At 50.9% G+C, this 14,578-nt stretch overlaps 1 protein-coding gene across 3 annotated transcripts in view; it reads left to right on the forward strand.

Moving 5' to 3' along the window:
• Positions 1-5,417: 5,417 nt before the first annotated feature.
• The window catches only part of VASH2 (vasohibin 2), a 38,920-nt gene continuing 29,759 nt past the window's right edge, over positions 5,418-14,578 (forward strand). The window contains exons 1-2 of one of the 3 annotated variants that reach the window (XM_040611481.1): positions 5,418-5,526; positions 13,344-13,432. In XM_040611481.1, coding sequence (XP_040467415.1) covers positions 13,380-13,432 — 53 coding nt within the window. In that variant the 5' untranslated portion in view covers positions 5,418-5,526; positions 13,344-13,379. Of the gene's footprint in view, positions 5,527-7,695; positions 8,243-8,440; positions 10,301-13,343; positions 13,433-14,578 lie in introns of those variants that run through there. The other 2 variants (XM_040611480.1, XM_040611482.1) reach the window with 2 other exon arrangements.

Genomic DNA, 14,578 nt, shown 5'->3' on the forward strand with positions numbered 1-14,578 from the left:
AAGGTGTGATTAGAAGCCAGCTTTTTCCTTGCCTAGGTGACTTTGGTGTATAATGTCTGTTTTATCACTGTAATAGCAATTTCTTACTGTTTTGTCTCTTTATATTTTACCTGTATTTGTCTGTGGATGTGGGATGAGACTCGGTCAGTTAAGTGAAATATTTGCATTACTGGACATAGCAGCTGGAAAGAAATGCTTTGCCTGAGTCTTCTTACTCAGAAGTAAGAAGTTCTTACCTACTGAAGAGAATGGGATCTCTGGATGATAGTTTAGTTCTCTATCTAGGTGTTCCTTAATGGAGAAATTGCTTTTACCCTAGAAAAGTATTTCAAAAGTTTCTTTCTTCAACTGACTTGTAGGAGAAAAATTGAACTTTAGTTTGATGACCACACATCTGCTTGGCTTTCAAAAATCAGGTAGGGAACTACTAAACCTCAAGGTCTTGGTGAGCAGGCGTGACGTAGGGACATCAGGGGCTAACATTGGTTCTTATAGCACTGTGAAAATTGCTGGGAAAAATCCCAGGGAAGTATTCAAGGCTTCAGAAGTTTTCCTAGCCTGCACTAGGCTGAACCAGAAACTTGCCAATCTCTTTTTTCAGAATGGCACAGTACTAAGTTTTCTCAGATGCTGATCACTAGTTTGGGTATGGTAGAAGAGGGACTGCAGATGAGTGCAACGTCAGTTATTCTCTAAGAAGTCAAATTGTCCAACCTGTTGCCAAGGGAAAAAGAAATGAAGCTAAGCTATAACTGCAGTTTCTAAGCCTTCGCGTACTGTTTTTTCTGTTAATTCCTGGAAGGTAACTTGAATTCTTCAGAATCATTAATCAGCTAATTCTGAACAACCCTACAGGTGTTAGGCAAAACCTCCATCCTGTGCTGAGTGGAGAGGCATTGTCCCACTAGGGAGAGGATGACTCACCCTTGGATCATTGACTGGCTCCAGGGGACTTGCATTTGTGTTATTGTCTGCTCCCAGAGAACAACTTAAATTCATTTAGGGGCCTAATGCTAAAAGCCCGGAATTCACTTAGCAGCTAATGCCTAGAAATGCCATGATTTGTCATCTTGTCAGTGCTCCACAGAAGCTTCAGGAGGGTAGAGGAGCCCTCACAAGCTTGACAAAGTTACCCAAACCAGGCTGATACCAGAATACCAGAGGCGATACGGAGGCCCATCAGCTTTTGGGGAGCAGAGCGCCCCGTGCTCGGTGTGATTTCCCTCCAACCTACTCCATCTGCTCAGGCTTGAGCTGCAAGAATCAAAGGAGTGTTATGGAGCCTCCTTGAAATCTGCAGCTTGCATGGTCGTGCTTAGGATGTTCCTGGCTTTGATTTTAACGTTGGAAAATTCTCTGTAGGCTTCTTGAGTTTGCCAGTTACCTCTGAAAAAGAATAGCATTCATGTCATGGCAAATAATGAAGATGACTGAAAAAAATTGTTTTGCTCCAGATGACTATAATTCCTTTATGAGCTTTAAGTTTTTAAAATGACCATGGTATTTGAACTTTAGTGTCGCCTTCAGACACTTCTGCAGTGTTCTGACTACTGTTCAATCATTCTCAAGAGAGGGGGAATCTTAATCTGCAGGGCACTGCCTTCCAAGTGTGCTTGAAGTGGTGCTTCAGATCAAAAACTAATGAATTCATCAGTGTTCTGATGATATCTGGCAGTACCATCACATTGAGAACAGTATCACACGTTTTTCCCTTTGCAGGTTTCACATGGCACCTAAAATCAAGGGTTTGTGGTTTCTGGGCTTGTGACACATTCTATTGTTAATAACTTTTTAGTCCGCTTTCAGGTACTGCCAGGAAAGACAATGCATTTGAGGAACTTTAGTACATAAGGACAACATTTGTTCAAAGTGTTTCCTAACGTAGAGGGCACAGGGTATCCCATAACAGAATTCTGTTGCTTTCTGAGCAGCACCAACAACTGTGCTTATAATCTTCAGCAGGCAGAGGTTTTGCTGCAGTACTCTCCTCTCCGTGCAGGCAAGGATGACTCATGCTCACTTGGCAGCGGAGGTAAATCCTGACTTACCTTTGGTGCCACCACTGGCAGCTCCCCTGTGACAAGGGCTGCAGGTGCTGGCGATTGCTGAAAAGAGATCTCGTTTCTAGTAGCAGATATTTTTTTTTTTAGCCACTGCCTTTCTTTACTCTCTGTGCTTTTGTTATGCAGTTCCCCTGAGAAAAAAGTGATTGCGCTGAGTAGTTTACCCCCTGACTACAGGTTAAAGAAGAAGTAACTAGTCCAGAAAAGATGGATTGCTGGGATTTATGGAAAGTTATGTTAATGTTTCCTTGTTTTTATAAGCACAGTGCTGTGGAGACCAAATTGTGATATGCCGGCAGGTAAAACCCTCACAGCAGACTGTAGTGACGTAATTATTTTCCCAAGCTACAGCAACATTTGGGACTGAACCTTTGGAACAAGAAGGGAAGAGTAAGGCAGGCTAACAGGGATGCTGATGTTGTACCACTTGGAAACAACAGTATCATGTGTATCTGATGCTACCAGTTGTACATAGGAGTGAAGCAACTGTAAGAAGTTTGGAAGAGGAAAGGCTATTTATTTTGCTGTCAGCAAAGCTCAGGCCAAGTAGGACATGCTGACCTGCAGTGGGGGTGGAAAGACAAAGCTTGCAAACTAGTTTTAGGGGAGGCCTGATTTATAGGCTTTTCATGCCACTTTGATTATTTATTTTTTTTTAAAATGCTGGAAATCTTGCTTGTTGGATTAGGCTATGAGTTGGAGCCCAGTTAAACAAACCCGTCTAAGATAAACACAGTAATGATTTGCTGCAGTAGGATTACTGCAGGAGGTCCTGGACTTGCTCAGGCAGAAATCAAAAGATATTGCTGATGTTCTTCATTGCTAAACTCAAAGCAGCTGACGGCTGTTTTTCCTGCTAGACTATTGCAAAATAATTTGTGTGTTAGAGTTTCCAGAAAGGGCTACTTTGGGGAAAGCTTCAAGGATGCACACCCTCAAGCATCCCTTTTTATAGCTTGCTGGGATTTTTTTTGTCTGCTTTACATATTTATTTTCCCAGTGATCACATTGATGAATACATAAAGTTGTTCTTCGTGGTTACGCAAATCGCTCCTGCAAACTTGCATCAACAGCCATGCCCATATTACCATGGTTACATCCTTATCACAATTTAACCTTGCATTTAATTGCTAAACAAATTCCATTCCAGTATGACTTCCAGTTTAGGAAAAAGCCCCAAACAAACAAGTTTTATTTTACTTTTCAAAGATCAGATGAGGTCACTATGGTCTTTTCAGGAAACCAGCTATGTTTGCATAGCAATAATGCAATTCACTTTCAGCAGGCAAACTTTTTCCACCTGTGTTTTCCTACTTCCCTTCTGCAAAAGCTGAAGCACCTTTGTAGAATTAACCATTTTGGACAGCTGCTGCTTTTCTGGCTGTACAGTGGTTCCTAAATTCAGAAAAGGCCATCACGGTCGCTTGGTTTTAGTAGAACAGGCTGCCCAAGCTGAGAACACTTACGAGGTACCCAGGCTTCAGGCTTTTGCATGGACCACTGCCAGCTGGAGGTACTGGATATATTTCCTGCTCCACCAGTAACCAGCCTGCCTTTCATACGCTCAGTGCTGGTACAGGGACACCCTGACTGAGTGTGGAGTGCTTAGCATCCGCTTTTGCTGATCTGCATAAGATCACAGGTCTAGATCTGTCGTGTTGCCACTGGTTTACATCTGATGGAAGGAAAGGTGAAAAGATAAAACTGCCAAGCTTTTGCTCAGGTGGTGTAAGACCATTCCCTGGCTATTGCTTCCCAGCCCTCCTTGGATGTCAGCAGATTTGAGCGCTCCTTCTTGCAGAAGACCAAACCTCAGCTGTTCTAGGGAGATTCGAACAATGTGAGCAGCATCTCCTGCCCCTGCTAGGTGGGCTGCTGGGCCAGCTCCCCACTGCCTGTCTGCAGAGGCACCAAAGCAAATGCAGCAAGAGCAGCTCTGAGGCACGGTGGTGGCACCAAGAAGGGCACTGGTGTGGGCTGGGACCAGGTGAATCACCATACGGCCTGGCCTAGAGGGGCTGGAGGGCCAGGCTGCAGCAATCTGCCAACTGGCTCATCTTTTACTATAGCACTGCCGCCGGTCTTGCGCCACCTCTGGGTTTGGTGCGTCATTTGTGTGCCCTGGCAGCATAGAGTGGCATCCCTGTTCATGATGGGATGTATTTTAACACGGGGCTGCTGATAGCTGAGTTGGAGCAAGGCCTTACTAAGACCTTACAAAAGGCTGGAGCTGCGCTGTTAGAGAACCTGCAAAGGAGAAAACCACTGAATTTTGAAGCACTGAAGTGGGAGCATGGGCAGTGCCTGGGACCTCACAGGCACTCATCACACCAGTGGTCCATTCCCTAGCAAAGCCAGCAGGTCCTTCCCCAGGCTGGCAGCAGCTCCCTGGGGCCAGGCTGGGGCTGCTGGCCAGGGAAGCCTTTTCCTGCTCGCTCCTGGCACCTGCACTGAGCCAGTAACAAGGGCCGCTTGGAAACAATGGGTAATAGAGGAAGTGATTTCCTAAATATGCCCAAATAAATACATAAATTGATGGCCTCTGTGTTTGTAAAATACCACAGGGCTGTGACGGTTTGCTCTGTGTCAGGGCTGAATTCGTTGTAGGAAGATGCTTTCTGAGGAAAAGGCTAGTGGGACTCTTTGGGGGGGTGTGGAGGTGACACTTTTGGAGAAGAAATCTTCTTAGAAAAACTGCTGATATCGCCTTGCTACCATGGTACAATTAAGAGCTATTAATTTTCCCCCAGCTGGTTGTGTAATTGCGCTGCAGGGCCTTTTGAATGCTGCATTTAAATTAGTCTGCAATTTGAAATAATGAAGGTTAAAACCCTCTTACATTATTTTATGATCAAATTAGTTCCTTTGACCCAGAAGGCAGCTGTGGTAGCAACAAGCACTGCATTAGGAACAAGGCTGTAGGTTCGAGGTGTTACTCGGAGCTAGCTTTAGAAAGGTACCTCCATGGAAAGTGGCTTGATTTCAAAATCAAAAGGCTCTGGCAGTCTGGAGCAGTGGCTGGGCAGTAGCCTGGTTGTGAGAGGAAGGGCAGCACACGGAGCGGGGAACAAGGTGGGTTTGCTGAGATATGGTATCAAAATTAGGTGAGTCCCACAAGGTGAAAGACATTGGATGCTGGAGGGTGTGCTGCATATCCCACCTTACTCTTACTCAACCCAAATGTGTCTTCATAACTAATACCAGAGAGGGTTTGGGCTAAACCAAGACAGCGTTCTTCTATTTTTACTCTTACTTTATAGCTGAGAAGAGGGCAATTATGGCTTTCCCTTAGCTGTAGGGACTGGGGACTCTGCTTTTATCCACTTAGGCTGTTGTTCCAAAGTTGCTGCTAGCTTCAGGACCTCTGCTAATTTCTGCCCTGCCTCTCCAGCCCACAGCTGGCCTTGGACATACTGGCTGGCCTCTGGGAGTTCAACTTGCCCTGAGCATCAAGGAGGAGCTGGTAAGGTTTTTTCTTTCAGTTCTGATCAGAAGGGGTCTGGGTGCTGCAAAGGGCTGCTATGGACAAGGCTGTGATGTTCCAACTTTGCCATGATCCTTATCTGTCTGGCCAGGGAGAGTCCCTCCCTCTGGCATGGAGCACACCCTGGCATGGTGGGTACAGAAGGCTTTGAATTGCAAAGCATGTAGCATCACTCTGGTCTTCACCCTTTCGGGGTGGCTAGGAAGTGGGTGGGTGTAGGAAAGCATGATCTGAGGGTTTCTGGCTGCTCTGGGCAGTGGAGCAGCACTAAGAGAGGCTGAGGCAGCCTCACCATAGTTACCTGTTCCACCAGCAAACAAGGCTCTGGGATAATAGGTGACTCCCAGCTTGTGTAACAGCATCCTTGATGATGACTTTCTGCTGTGCAATCCCAGCACTCCAGGCTCTATCACACACAGCGTGACCCTGGGCTGCTCACGCATGGCTGCCACCACCTGCACAGTCCCATTAGTCCCAAGATCCAGGTCTGAAAGATTTTCAAGCTTTCCCCTGGCTCTGCTCCAGTGAACTTGCACACTTTCTCAGCCTCCCTTTCCTTGCGCTGCCTTGCCTGAGCCTCCCTGTGCTCCTTGAGAGCCCTCTCCTCTGTGGCTGCAGCCTCTCAGGGTCTCTGTGCTTCATCAGCTCCCATCTGGAGCTTATCTCAGTGCTCCCACATGTTGCCAATGTGCAGCCTCCTCTGTATTCCTGAAGGAGAGAGGGACTGTATTTCCCCTGGGATCCTGCTCCAAAACCCAGTGGGGGGTGTGGATCGCCTCTGGCCAGCATGAGAGCACATTTGCCCTCCAGTTGCAGTGTTTGCCTGATCATTAGGGAAATGCAGGACATAACAGAGAGGGTGAAGATTTCACAGCAGCTCTAAATCTGCTCTGACCTTTCCTCCTCTCCCCTACATTGCATTGCCATTTACACACCGAGCCTCCCCATTCAGCTTGGGGGGCTCCTTAGACCAAAATCTCTTGGGCTGAAAGCTGACACTGGGCGAGCTGTGTAAGCTGAAGCCCTTGGTTTGCTTTAGCTGATGGAGCAGCCTTTCTCCAGCCTCCCTTACGTTAAACCTCCTGATGAGATTCAGGTATACCATGTGGCCAGGTTGTGGCAGGGAGATTACTGGTAGGACTCACAGAGATGTCAACTCCGGCAGAGTGTGATTAGTGACTCAACATACACCCGTGGCTCCCGAGAGCCTTCAGAAAGCTGATCAGGGCACTGGATAGATATATTTATGGCAAGAGATGAAAGTCAGTATTTGCAGGTGCTGAGAAGATGCTCAAGTACATGTGCAGCCTGGCTGGGATCAGGAGGGATCTGAGTGAGTGCATGGGCAGGGGATGGCAACGTTTTTCAGGCTATTACTTATTTCTGATGGGGATTCACCTCTGGCTCTAGGAGTTGTATTAGGCTGACACTGTTGTGCTTGATACAAAGAGCTAAAAACATCCCTCCGAGCATGCAAATAAGCATCTGGGAACTGAGCTGAGCGGTGAGGATGGCAGCAGCAGCCAGGGAGTCGTCTGCCCGGGAGGTGCTGCAAGGCCACCCTGGGGGAGAGACAGTTCCCTGCTGTTCCCATGCACAGTTCATCACACCGGGAACCGGCAAGGCGGGGTCAGACGCTGTTTCGCTGGCGTTAGCAGGGCATGCAGAGCCCTGGCTGTTGGGGGGGTTGTTCCCCCGGGGCTGGGGCGCTTCTTTGCCCACCGGGCAGAAGAGCCCCGGGGAGCCTTTCTCAGCAGCCCGCGCCTTCAGGCTGGGGTCTCGCTGCCATCGCTGTTAACACTCCACGGTTAACAAAGAATTTTCCAGCTCCGTTAGGAAGAACGGAAGAGACCAGCTCTCTTCGATGAAGAGTTTGATCTTCAGGCGCCCCTCAGGCAGCGGGGCCCGGGAGGTGAGGCACGGCACGCCGGCAGCCGTGCACGCCGGGCGGCTGCGGGTGAAGGGGCTCAGCCTGAGCCGCCCGGTTCCGGTGATCTGGGCCGCCCGGCAGGGGGCGCCTCCCGGCAGCGGCTCCGCCAGTCACGGCTCGTCCCGCCCCTCGAGCCCCGCCCCTCTTTGTTGCGACCGCCAATAGGAGCGCGCCGAGGGCGGGCGGGCGGCCGGTAGCGTGGTAACGCGGCGGCATGGAGCGCGGCGCGGGGCGCGCCCCCAGCGCGGCTGAGGCCGGGCCGGGGCCAGCGAGCTACCGTGCCGCGGGGCGGGCGGGCGGCCGCCGCTAGCCAGGGGCCGTCCCCGCGCCCAGCTTCTGCCGCACGCACGTAACACACACACATATATATTAAATATATATAGGGGGCGCGGGCGGCGGCGAGGCCGCGGGGCGCCTCTCGACAGCGGTCTCCGCGGCGCGCCGGGGCTCGGGCATGGCCGCGGGGCCATGACGGGCGCGGCGGCGGGCGGCGGCGGCCCCGGGAGCACCCGCCGTGCGGCGGCCGGCAAGGAGGGGGGCCGTTCGCGGAGCGCCCAGCCGCGGGCGGCGGGCGGCGGCGGGAGCGGCGGCGGCTCGGAGGAGGAGGAGCAGCAGCGGGACGGCGGGTCGCTCTTCCTGGTGAACAAGAGCGGCTTCCCCATGGACGGGCAGACCTGGGAGCGGATGTGGGGGCACGTGGAGCGGGTGCACCCCGACGGCGGCGCCGTGGCGGCGGCCATCCGGAGCGCCGCCCGCCTGGCCCGGGTAAGGCGAAGCCCCCCCCCCCCCCCCCATAAAAAAAAAAAAAGAGGGGGTGCCGCAAAGCCCAGAGCCGGGCATCCCGCGGGCGCCGAGGGGACGGGAGAGGCGAGGGTTGGCCCCTGTCCAGTGCGGGGGGCGCCGGGGCAGAGCTGGAGCGGCTGGCGGGGGCGGGGGTTGTGCTGCGGGACGCTCGGCTGCTGGAGTTGGCGTCTTGGGAGACAAGCGGGAAGAAAATTAATTTTTCGTCTTGGGGAGGAAAAAGCTGAAAACAAGAATGAAAAGAAATCTTGAGGGACTGAGTGAAGTGCTTTGTGCGATTTGAAGCACATTTTGCTCAGCTCTCTGGAACACAGGCGTTTCCTTGCTCCTGAAAGGAGTAAGGGATTTAAAAGTCAGACGTTCGATTTCCAGTATATGGAAAGACTCCAAATGCTTTTGTCTTGTACGTTCCTCAGTACAAGCTCCAAACGGCTCTGCCTGACCCAAGTCTTTTGCCTCTAGCCAGCAAATAAAATGTTGTCTGCTGATGTTCCAAGGCTTCTCACCGCTGCGCTGCATTACTGGCCACAGTGTCTTTAACACAGCTGGCTTTGGCGGACTTGGAGCTTGATTCACTCCTCCCGTCAGGCAGCATTCATCTGAGCTGGCCGCTGAAGTCCGTGTTGATTCATACCCCTCTGCAGGCTGGGGTGAGATGGCTGGGCCGGCATTGTCATGGGCCAAGTTGTCAGTGATAAGTATGAAACAAGTTCTTTATGTAGGGTAGAAAGGGAAAATTCTGCGCGTGGAGAAGCTGGAAGTACATTGAGTAGGGCCGTCTTGCGAAGGCGCTTGTCAAATTAGATGCAGGCTGAAAAGGCCTTTCATCTCTCTTCTGCAATGTTTCGTTCAGCATAAGTGCAAAAGGGGCAATCTCTTTCTCTCTGTTCCCCTGCTTCCCTCATGCTGGCACCAGCCTTTGTTTGGATGGGGGAGCAGATCCAGTTAAAGAATAATCTGGTTATGCTGGGTTTGTTTGTAGTTCCTTGGTGTGGTTCATCTCATACTTGCACAGGCGCCTGAGGTAGAAATGAAGGGGCAGGGAGAGGGCAGAACTTCTCGTTTCAGCAGCATGACCAGCTTACACACTAGTCTAAACGGCCTGCAGATCTGTTTGGTGTTAAGAGACAGCAAAGCACACGCTGGACTTGATTTTCTTTCCTTACTTCCAAGCTCCAAAGCATGTAACTTTTACTGGTGATAACTGTACTGGCTGACAAAGTATTTGGTGAAAGACATGCTCCACATGCTGTCTGCTGCAGTGTCCCAGAGAGCATCGCCCATGGCTTCTTCCTCAGGCTGACTCAGTGTGGCATGTGCTGCAGCTGGGTAGGAGGAAAAATGTTTTGAAATCTGCTCGGATAAATCATTTGATGTTAGTTACTAGTTGTTAATCCATGGAGGATGCTGTAAAAGTTGCACTGCGTTTCTCCAGTGCTGTCCGGCAGCAAGCTCCCTGTCTCGGTGATTAACTTCTTCAAGGGCAGAAGGGCCTGGTGTCCCCTGTGACTAACTAGCTCTTGATGGCTAAGCCTGGGACCTCTGGGGTCAGAGGGTAGTTTTGAGCATCACCTAGTTCTCGTTAAGATCAATACAGCTCAGGTGAGCAAATGAAGGTTAGGAGCAGGTTTGTTTGCTACAAGGTAGGTAGTAGGTTGCTAAAGTCGTGATGGTAATTTCTGGGTCAGAGTAGGAGTGTGAGGGGACAGTTGTTGCTTAAATGATGGTACAGCTCTTTTAATTGGTGGGTGCTGCTGGGTACATGGCACCGGGCGAAAGACTAGGTAGTGCTAATTGGGAGTGACAAGAGAAACTTATGCCTGTGAGAAAATGGTTTGTAATCTGCTTGCATTGGTAGGTGCTGGAGGCTGAGCGAGTAGCGTGTGCGACTGCTCCATTTTTGCATCTGATCTGTTCTTAATCCCTAGTGATGGGAGAGAGTTTTCATCCTCTCCCCAAGAAGCTCCACTTGATTGCTCTAATCATCTTGGTATTAGTCTCAGTGATCATGCACGCAGGGTGGTAAGTAGTTTCTTACTGTATATTGGCGAGGTTGTCTTTAAGTGGAACAAATACAAACTGCAGGGGTGCAGGGCTGCATCTCTCATAGGAGGAAGAATCCTCATAAAAAGCTGGTTTGTCTGCAAGGGGGGCAATTTTGGAAGCCAAGGAGTCCCTTGATTGCACCCCCCACCTCTGACTTTTGGCTTGAGCTCTGGGAAAGGTGCGGGCTCCTTGTTTGGAAGGGCTGTGCAATGCTTTATGTGGCCTGTGTTCTTGGAAGTCTTAATGAATTAAACATCTCATCAGCATTTAGGGCTCTAGCCTGCCAGCTTCATCCATGCTAGCTAACTGTACTTGCAAGGGTGAGCTAGCAGAAAGTGACTTTCTGATCATTGAATGAGACACAGTAGAACCGGGAAAGACAACTTTTAACGCAGGATGTCTGTGGTGGTCTGAGACTACAGCATTTCCAGCCACAGGATAACAATTTCCAGATCTGCCACAAGGTCTTGCACTGGAGCAGCTCTGCTGTCTCTGGAGCTGCTACTGCTTGGAAGTACTGATACAGGGTCAAGGCCTTTCATCTGCCTGGCTTTCACTTGCTTTATAAATTCACAGTCTGTAGTGCTGTGTCTGCATTTCCTCTTGGCGGCTATGGCCGCCTGCTACAAACCCTCGGCAGCTCCTGGCTGCTGCGCTGGGATGTGCACTGGTGGCTGGAGGGCTGCAGCCTCAACCGTAGCAGCGTTGTGCATTCCTTTGCTGCTGGTATCGTGCAGCCCTGGCTTCTGCTCTGTGCTGGCTGGGCACCCAGGTCGGTGCTCCTGCAGCTAGGGCAGGAATTTAGAGGGGAAAAATGGGGTTTCTTTGGAGGGAGTGGGAGCGGTGGGTGGCTGTCCACCTCCTGGCCTGGCTGGCAGCACGATGCCGTGTACTGCTTGCCCAGCATGGCAGAGAGGACAGTGCTGCCATCCTGCGCGGGGGAGACTGGTGGCTGCTTCTCCCTCATGTCCCAAGGTCTGGAGGGGCTTGGGCATCCCAGCTCAGCAGGCCTGCCTGGGTAGCTTTAACAGACAGGTGATGGGATACGTGTCAGCTGCTGGGAAAACCCTGGTTCTCTTTACCTGAGCGTGCCTGGTGGCTGTCGTGATCATCTGCCTCGGAGACAGGGAAGCACCTCGCATGGAGTTCCAAAAAACCTCATCCCCACGATGAGGGTGGCCACTGTGGATTACAGCAAGGGCTGCGTCCCTCCGCACTGGTGCGGTCCCTATGGGATGCTGTGTGGTCCCACAGCTGGGCAAGCGCAGGGACCTCCATTTTATGGAGCGCTGAGAAAGGGCTGTGCTGTCCCCCAGCCGTTCTGCAGCGGGTGGGGCTCCTGGCACCTTGGCCTGTTGTGTAGTGTGTGCACCTAGAGTGTCTTTATCCTGGAAGAAAAGGAGTATTTATATCTGAGCAGAAGTGACTACCCCTGGAAGGATTTGCCAGGCCGGCCTTAATTCCCTCTTGCACCCACTTGCTGCTCCTGAAATGGGAGCCCCGTCTGGCACGCCGAGTCCAGGCCTGCCGCAGTGCTGGTGGGGACAGGCGGGCAATTTGTCCAGACCAAAGGGTATTGGGGGGCAGAAGGAACTCGTGAAACCAAAAAATTGCTTCTAATGAAGAGCTTAGGTGTGGAATCGATGATTAAGAAGTGCTAATGAGCCTTGCTGGTAACTCCCACTTGTGAGGAGAGAGCCTGTGTGGGCGCCCATGCGTGCCGGCGGGCCAGGGGCCGGCCCATCTGCCTGCTTGCCGCTTTAATGTGTTACATGTAGGAGTCTCTATTTGGGTTTTTCCCCCTTCTCTGAAGTATGTTTACTATTTGAGTGTAGTCAGTGTAGTAAATGCTGGGGTTTGGTCGTGTTGGGTTGTCGGTGCTCCTGCCCTGAAAGCAAACACGCTATCCCTCCCTCACAGGGGAGGTGGGGGCCGGAGGGGAAGGTCTGTGTGGTGGAGATGGCCCCATACTGCCTGAGCTTGCTTTTCTTATCTGTAATCATAGACGTGAAGTGTATTTAGAGCAGTGATAGCGCATTTCATTGTCTTCAAACTATTGTAACTTCGATGTGGGCCCGCGGATGCTGCACGTTTTCCTTTGTGCCTTGTGCCACGACTGCTCAAGCTGCTGGTTCCTGGATTTGAGTCTGCATTAATATTTAAATCCACTGCATTTGTGAGAATTGAACTGACTTCTTCTTAGCCACACTGCCTGCTTTAGCATGTTGACCCCATATTTTACAGTCCTGCCCTAATTAAGGGGACCTGGGACCAGGCCATGCCCCTTTCCTGCATGTTTACAGGAGCCACAAAGCTTTGGGGTTAAATATGGATTGAGGTCCCGGCTTCTAAAGTGCTTAGGCACAAGCAGATGTCTTACGGGATTTTGGAAAAATCCCATTACGTTGCCAGCCTATATCTTTAAGTGTCTTAATATCATTAAAGATCTGGGTCCCAGGTGGTCTTCTAGGTACCGTGCGCTTCCTGCCCCGCAAGTGTGCCACTGACATGCGGCAGATGGGAAATTATGCAGCCTGGGATCCTTGTCTTTTTTTTCTTTTTCTATACATCTTTCTCTTATGACAGAGGAAACAAAAAATTAGACTTGAGATGGTTTCTCAGGGGAGGGAGGACAGCAGAGCCAGTGCTGGAATGGTAGTCATCCAAACCGCTCTGTGCTAGAGGGGAAAAATGGGAAGTATTGGCCTACTGTGCTGGACTGCCTGCCCGCGCAGGGTGGTGTTTAAGGGAGGGTGGTGGTCATGATGAGCAGCCCGCTGAGGCGGGGGCCTGCCCTGTCCCCCTCCACACGGTCAGGGATGGGGCTGGCTCTGGTGTATGGGCAGCCCCTGTTGTCAGCGGGATGACTTTGCCTGACGCTTGAGTTCACGTGGGGTCTGAGCCATCTGTGCTGCCACGTTGCATTGCACTAAGCATGTGCCGCTGCCCAAGTAAATCACTTATCCGCTCTGCAGGGAGCAGTAACTGTCTAACCTCTTTATCTCTTTTGTGTGTCCAGCCCTCAGTGCCACCAGTGCCAAACTACAAGCTCTCCATGTCGATCCCAGAATGGCTCCAGGCAATACAGACCTACATGAAGATGCTGCAGTATCCTTCTCCAGCATGCAGTCTCCAGAGAGAAGGCTGGCTTATACCTGGGATGAATTAACAGGGACTTTACCAAGCACTAGTTGGTTGCAAGGGCTTGGGATCATTCAAGGGTGAAAAGAATATCTCTGAGGATTTGAGATGGCACCTGCAGTACTGAGCTAATCACAGAAATCCTCTGGGAATGTAATTAAATGATACTGAAGAATTTACCTGAAGTGACATTGATGAGAATAAAATGCTTATTTTTCAGTTGGCTTATGAGGATATTATAATCAGATTGTGATGCCTGGAGAAATAATACAGCATTTTGTCATAAAGTGACTAAGGGAGAGCCAGCGTTGTGGCAAACCTTTTCTCTCTCTGCCCTGGCAGCCCCTGTGGGGGCTCCCTGAGGACTACCTTCATGCTCAGCTTGCAGGGAGGTCTTTGTCATTGGGGTGGGGAGCATGACCAGCTGTCCTGGCCCCGAGGTGGGCAGACTTGCCCCGTGACACAGGAACTGACCAAAGGAATCCCTGCTTCCAGATGTCCCACTTGGGGGTTCATCAGAGATGTATACATCTGTCTACCCCCATGCCTGATACCTGTCTGTTTCCATAGCTGCCTGATAATGTGGGATGAGGGAGTTGCTGGCCCAGATGCTGCTCTTCTGTTTTCCTGTTTTCTAAACTCTTCCTTTTTGTGTGTGTACATGTGCGTGTGTGGGGAAGCAGCGAGGGTGAGGAATGTATGTAAAGTCCTGGTAAGAGTTAAGAAAGGATATGGGTGGCAGCTGGAAGAGCATCCAAAAATAGCAGGCATGGGTAGCCTGCTGGGGAGTAGTGGTTGGGATCAAGGCAGCAGCAGGGGTTGGAGCCACTGCAGCTGCCATGGGGAGAGGGAGGCTGGGGCTAGCCTGCTCTGCAGGGGAATGGTGCATTTCTCTTTTGCATGTCAGATGCTTGGGCAGGACAAGAGGCTTGCTGCTCAGTGGGGTTGTGCCAGAGAGGAGACCATGTCACACACAACTCCAAAAATTATTTATATACATATAGTCCCCACCCCCCCACCCCCAGTGGTTTTGAAATCCTGCGCTCTGCTATGTAGCAGGAGCAGGTCTTAGGTACAGGGTTTGGATCTATGCTCAGAAAAGCTTCAAAGTGG

Source organism: Falco naumanni, chromosome 12 (assembly GCF_017639655.2).
Source record: "Falco naumanni isolate bFalNau1 chromosome 12, bFalNau1.pat, whole genome shotgun sequence".
NCBI classification, from domain to species: domain Eukaryota; kingdom Metazoa; phylum Chordata; class Aves; order Falconiformes; family Falconidae; genus Falco; species Falco naumanni.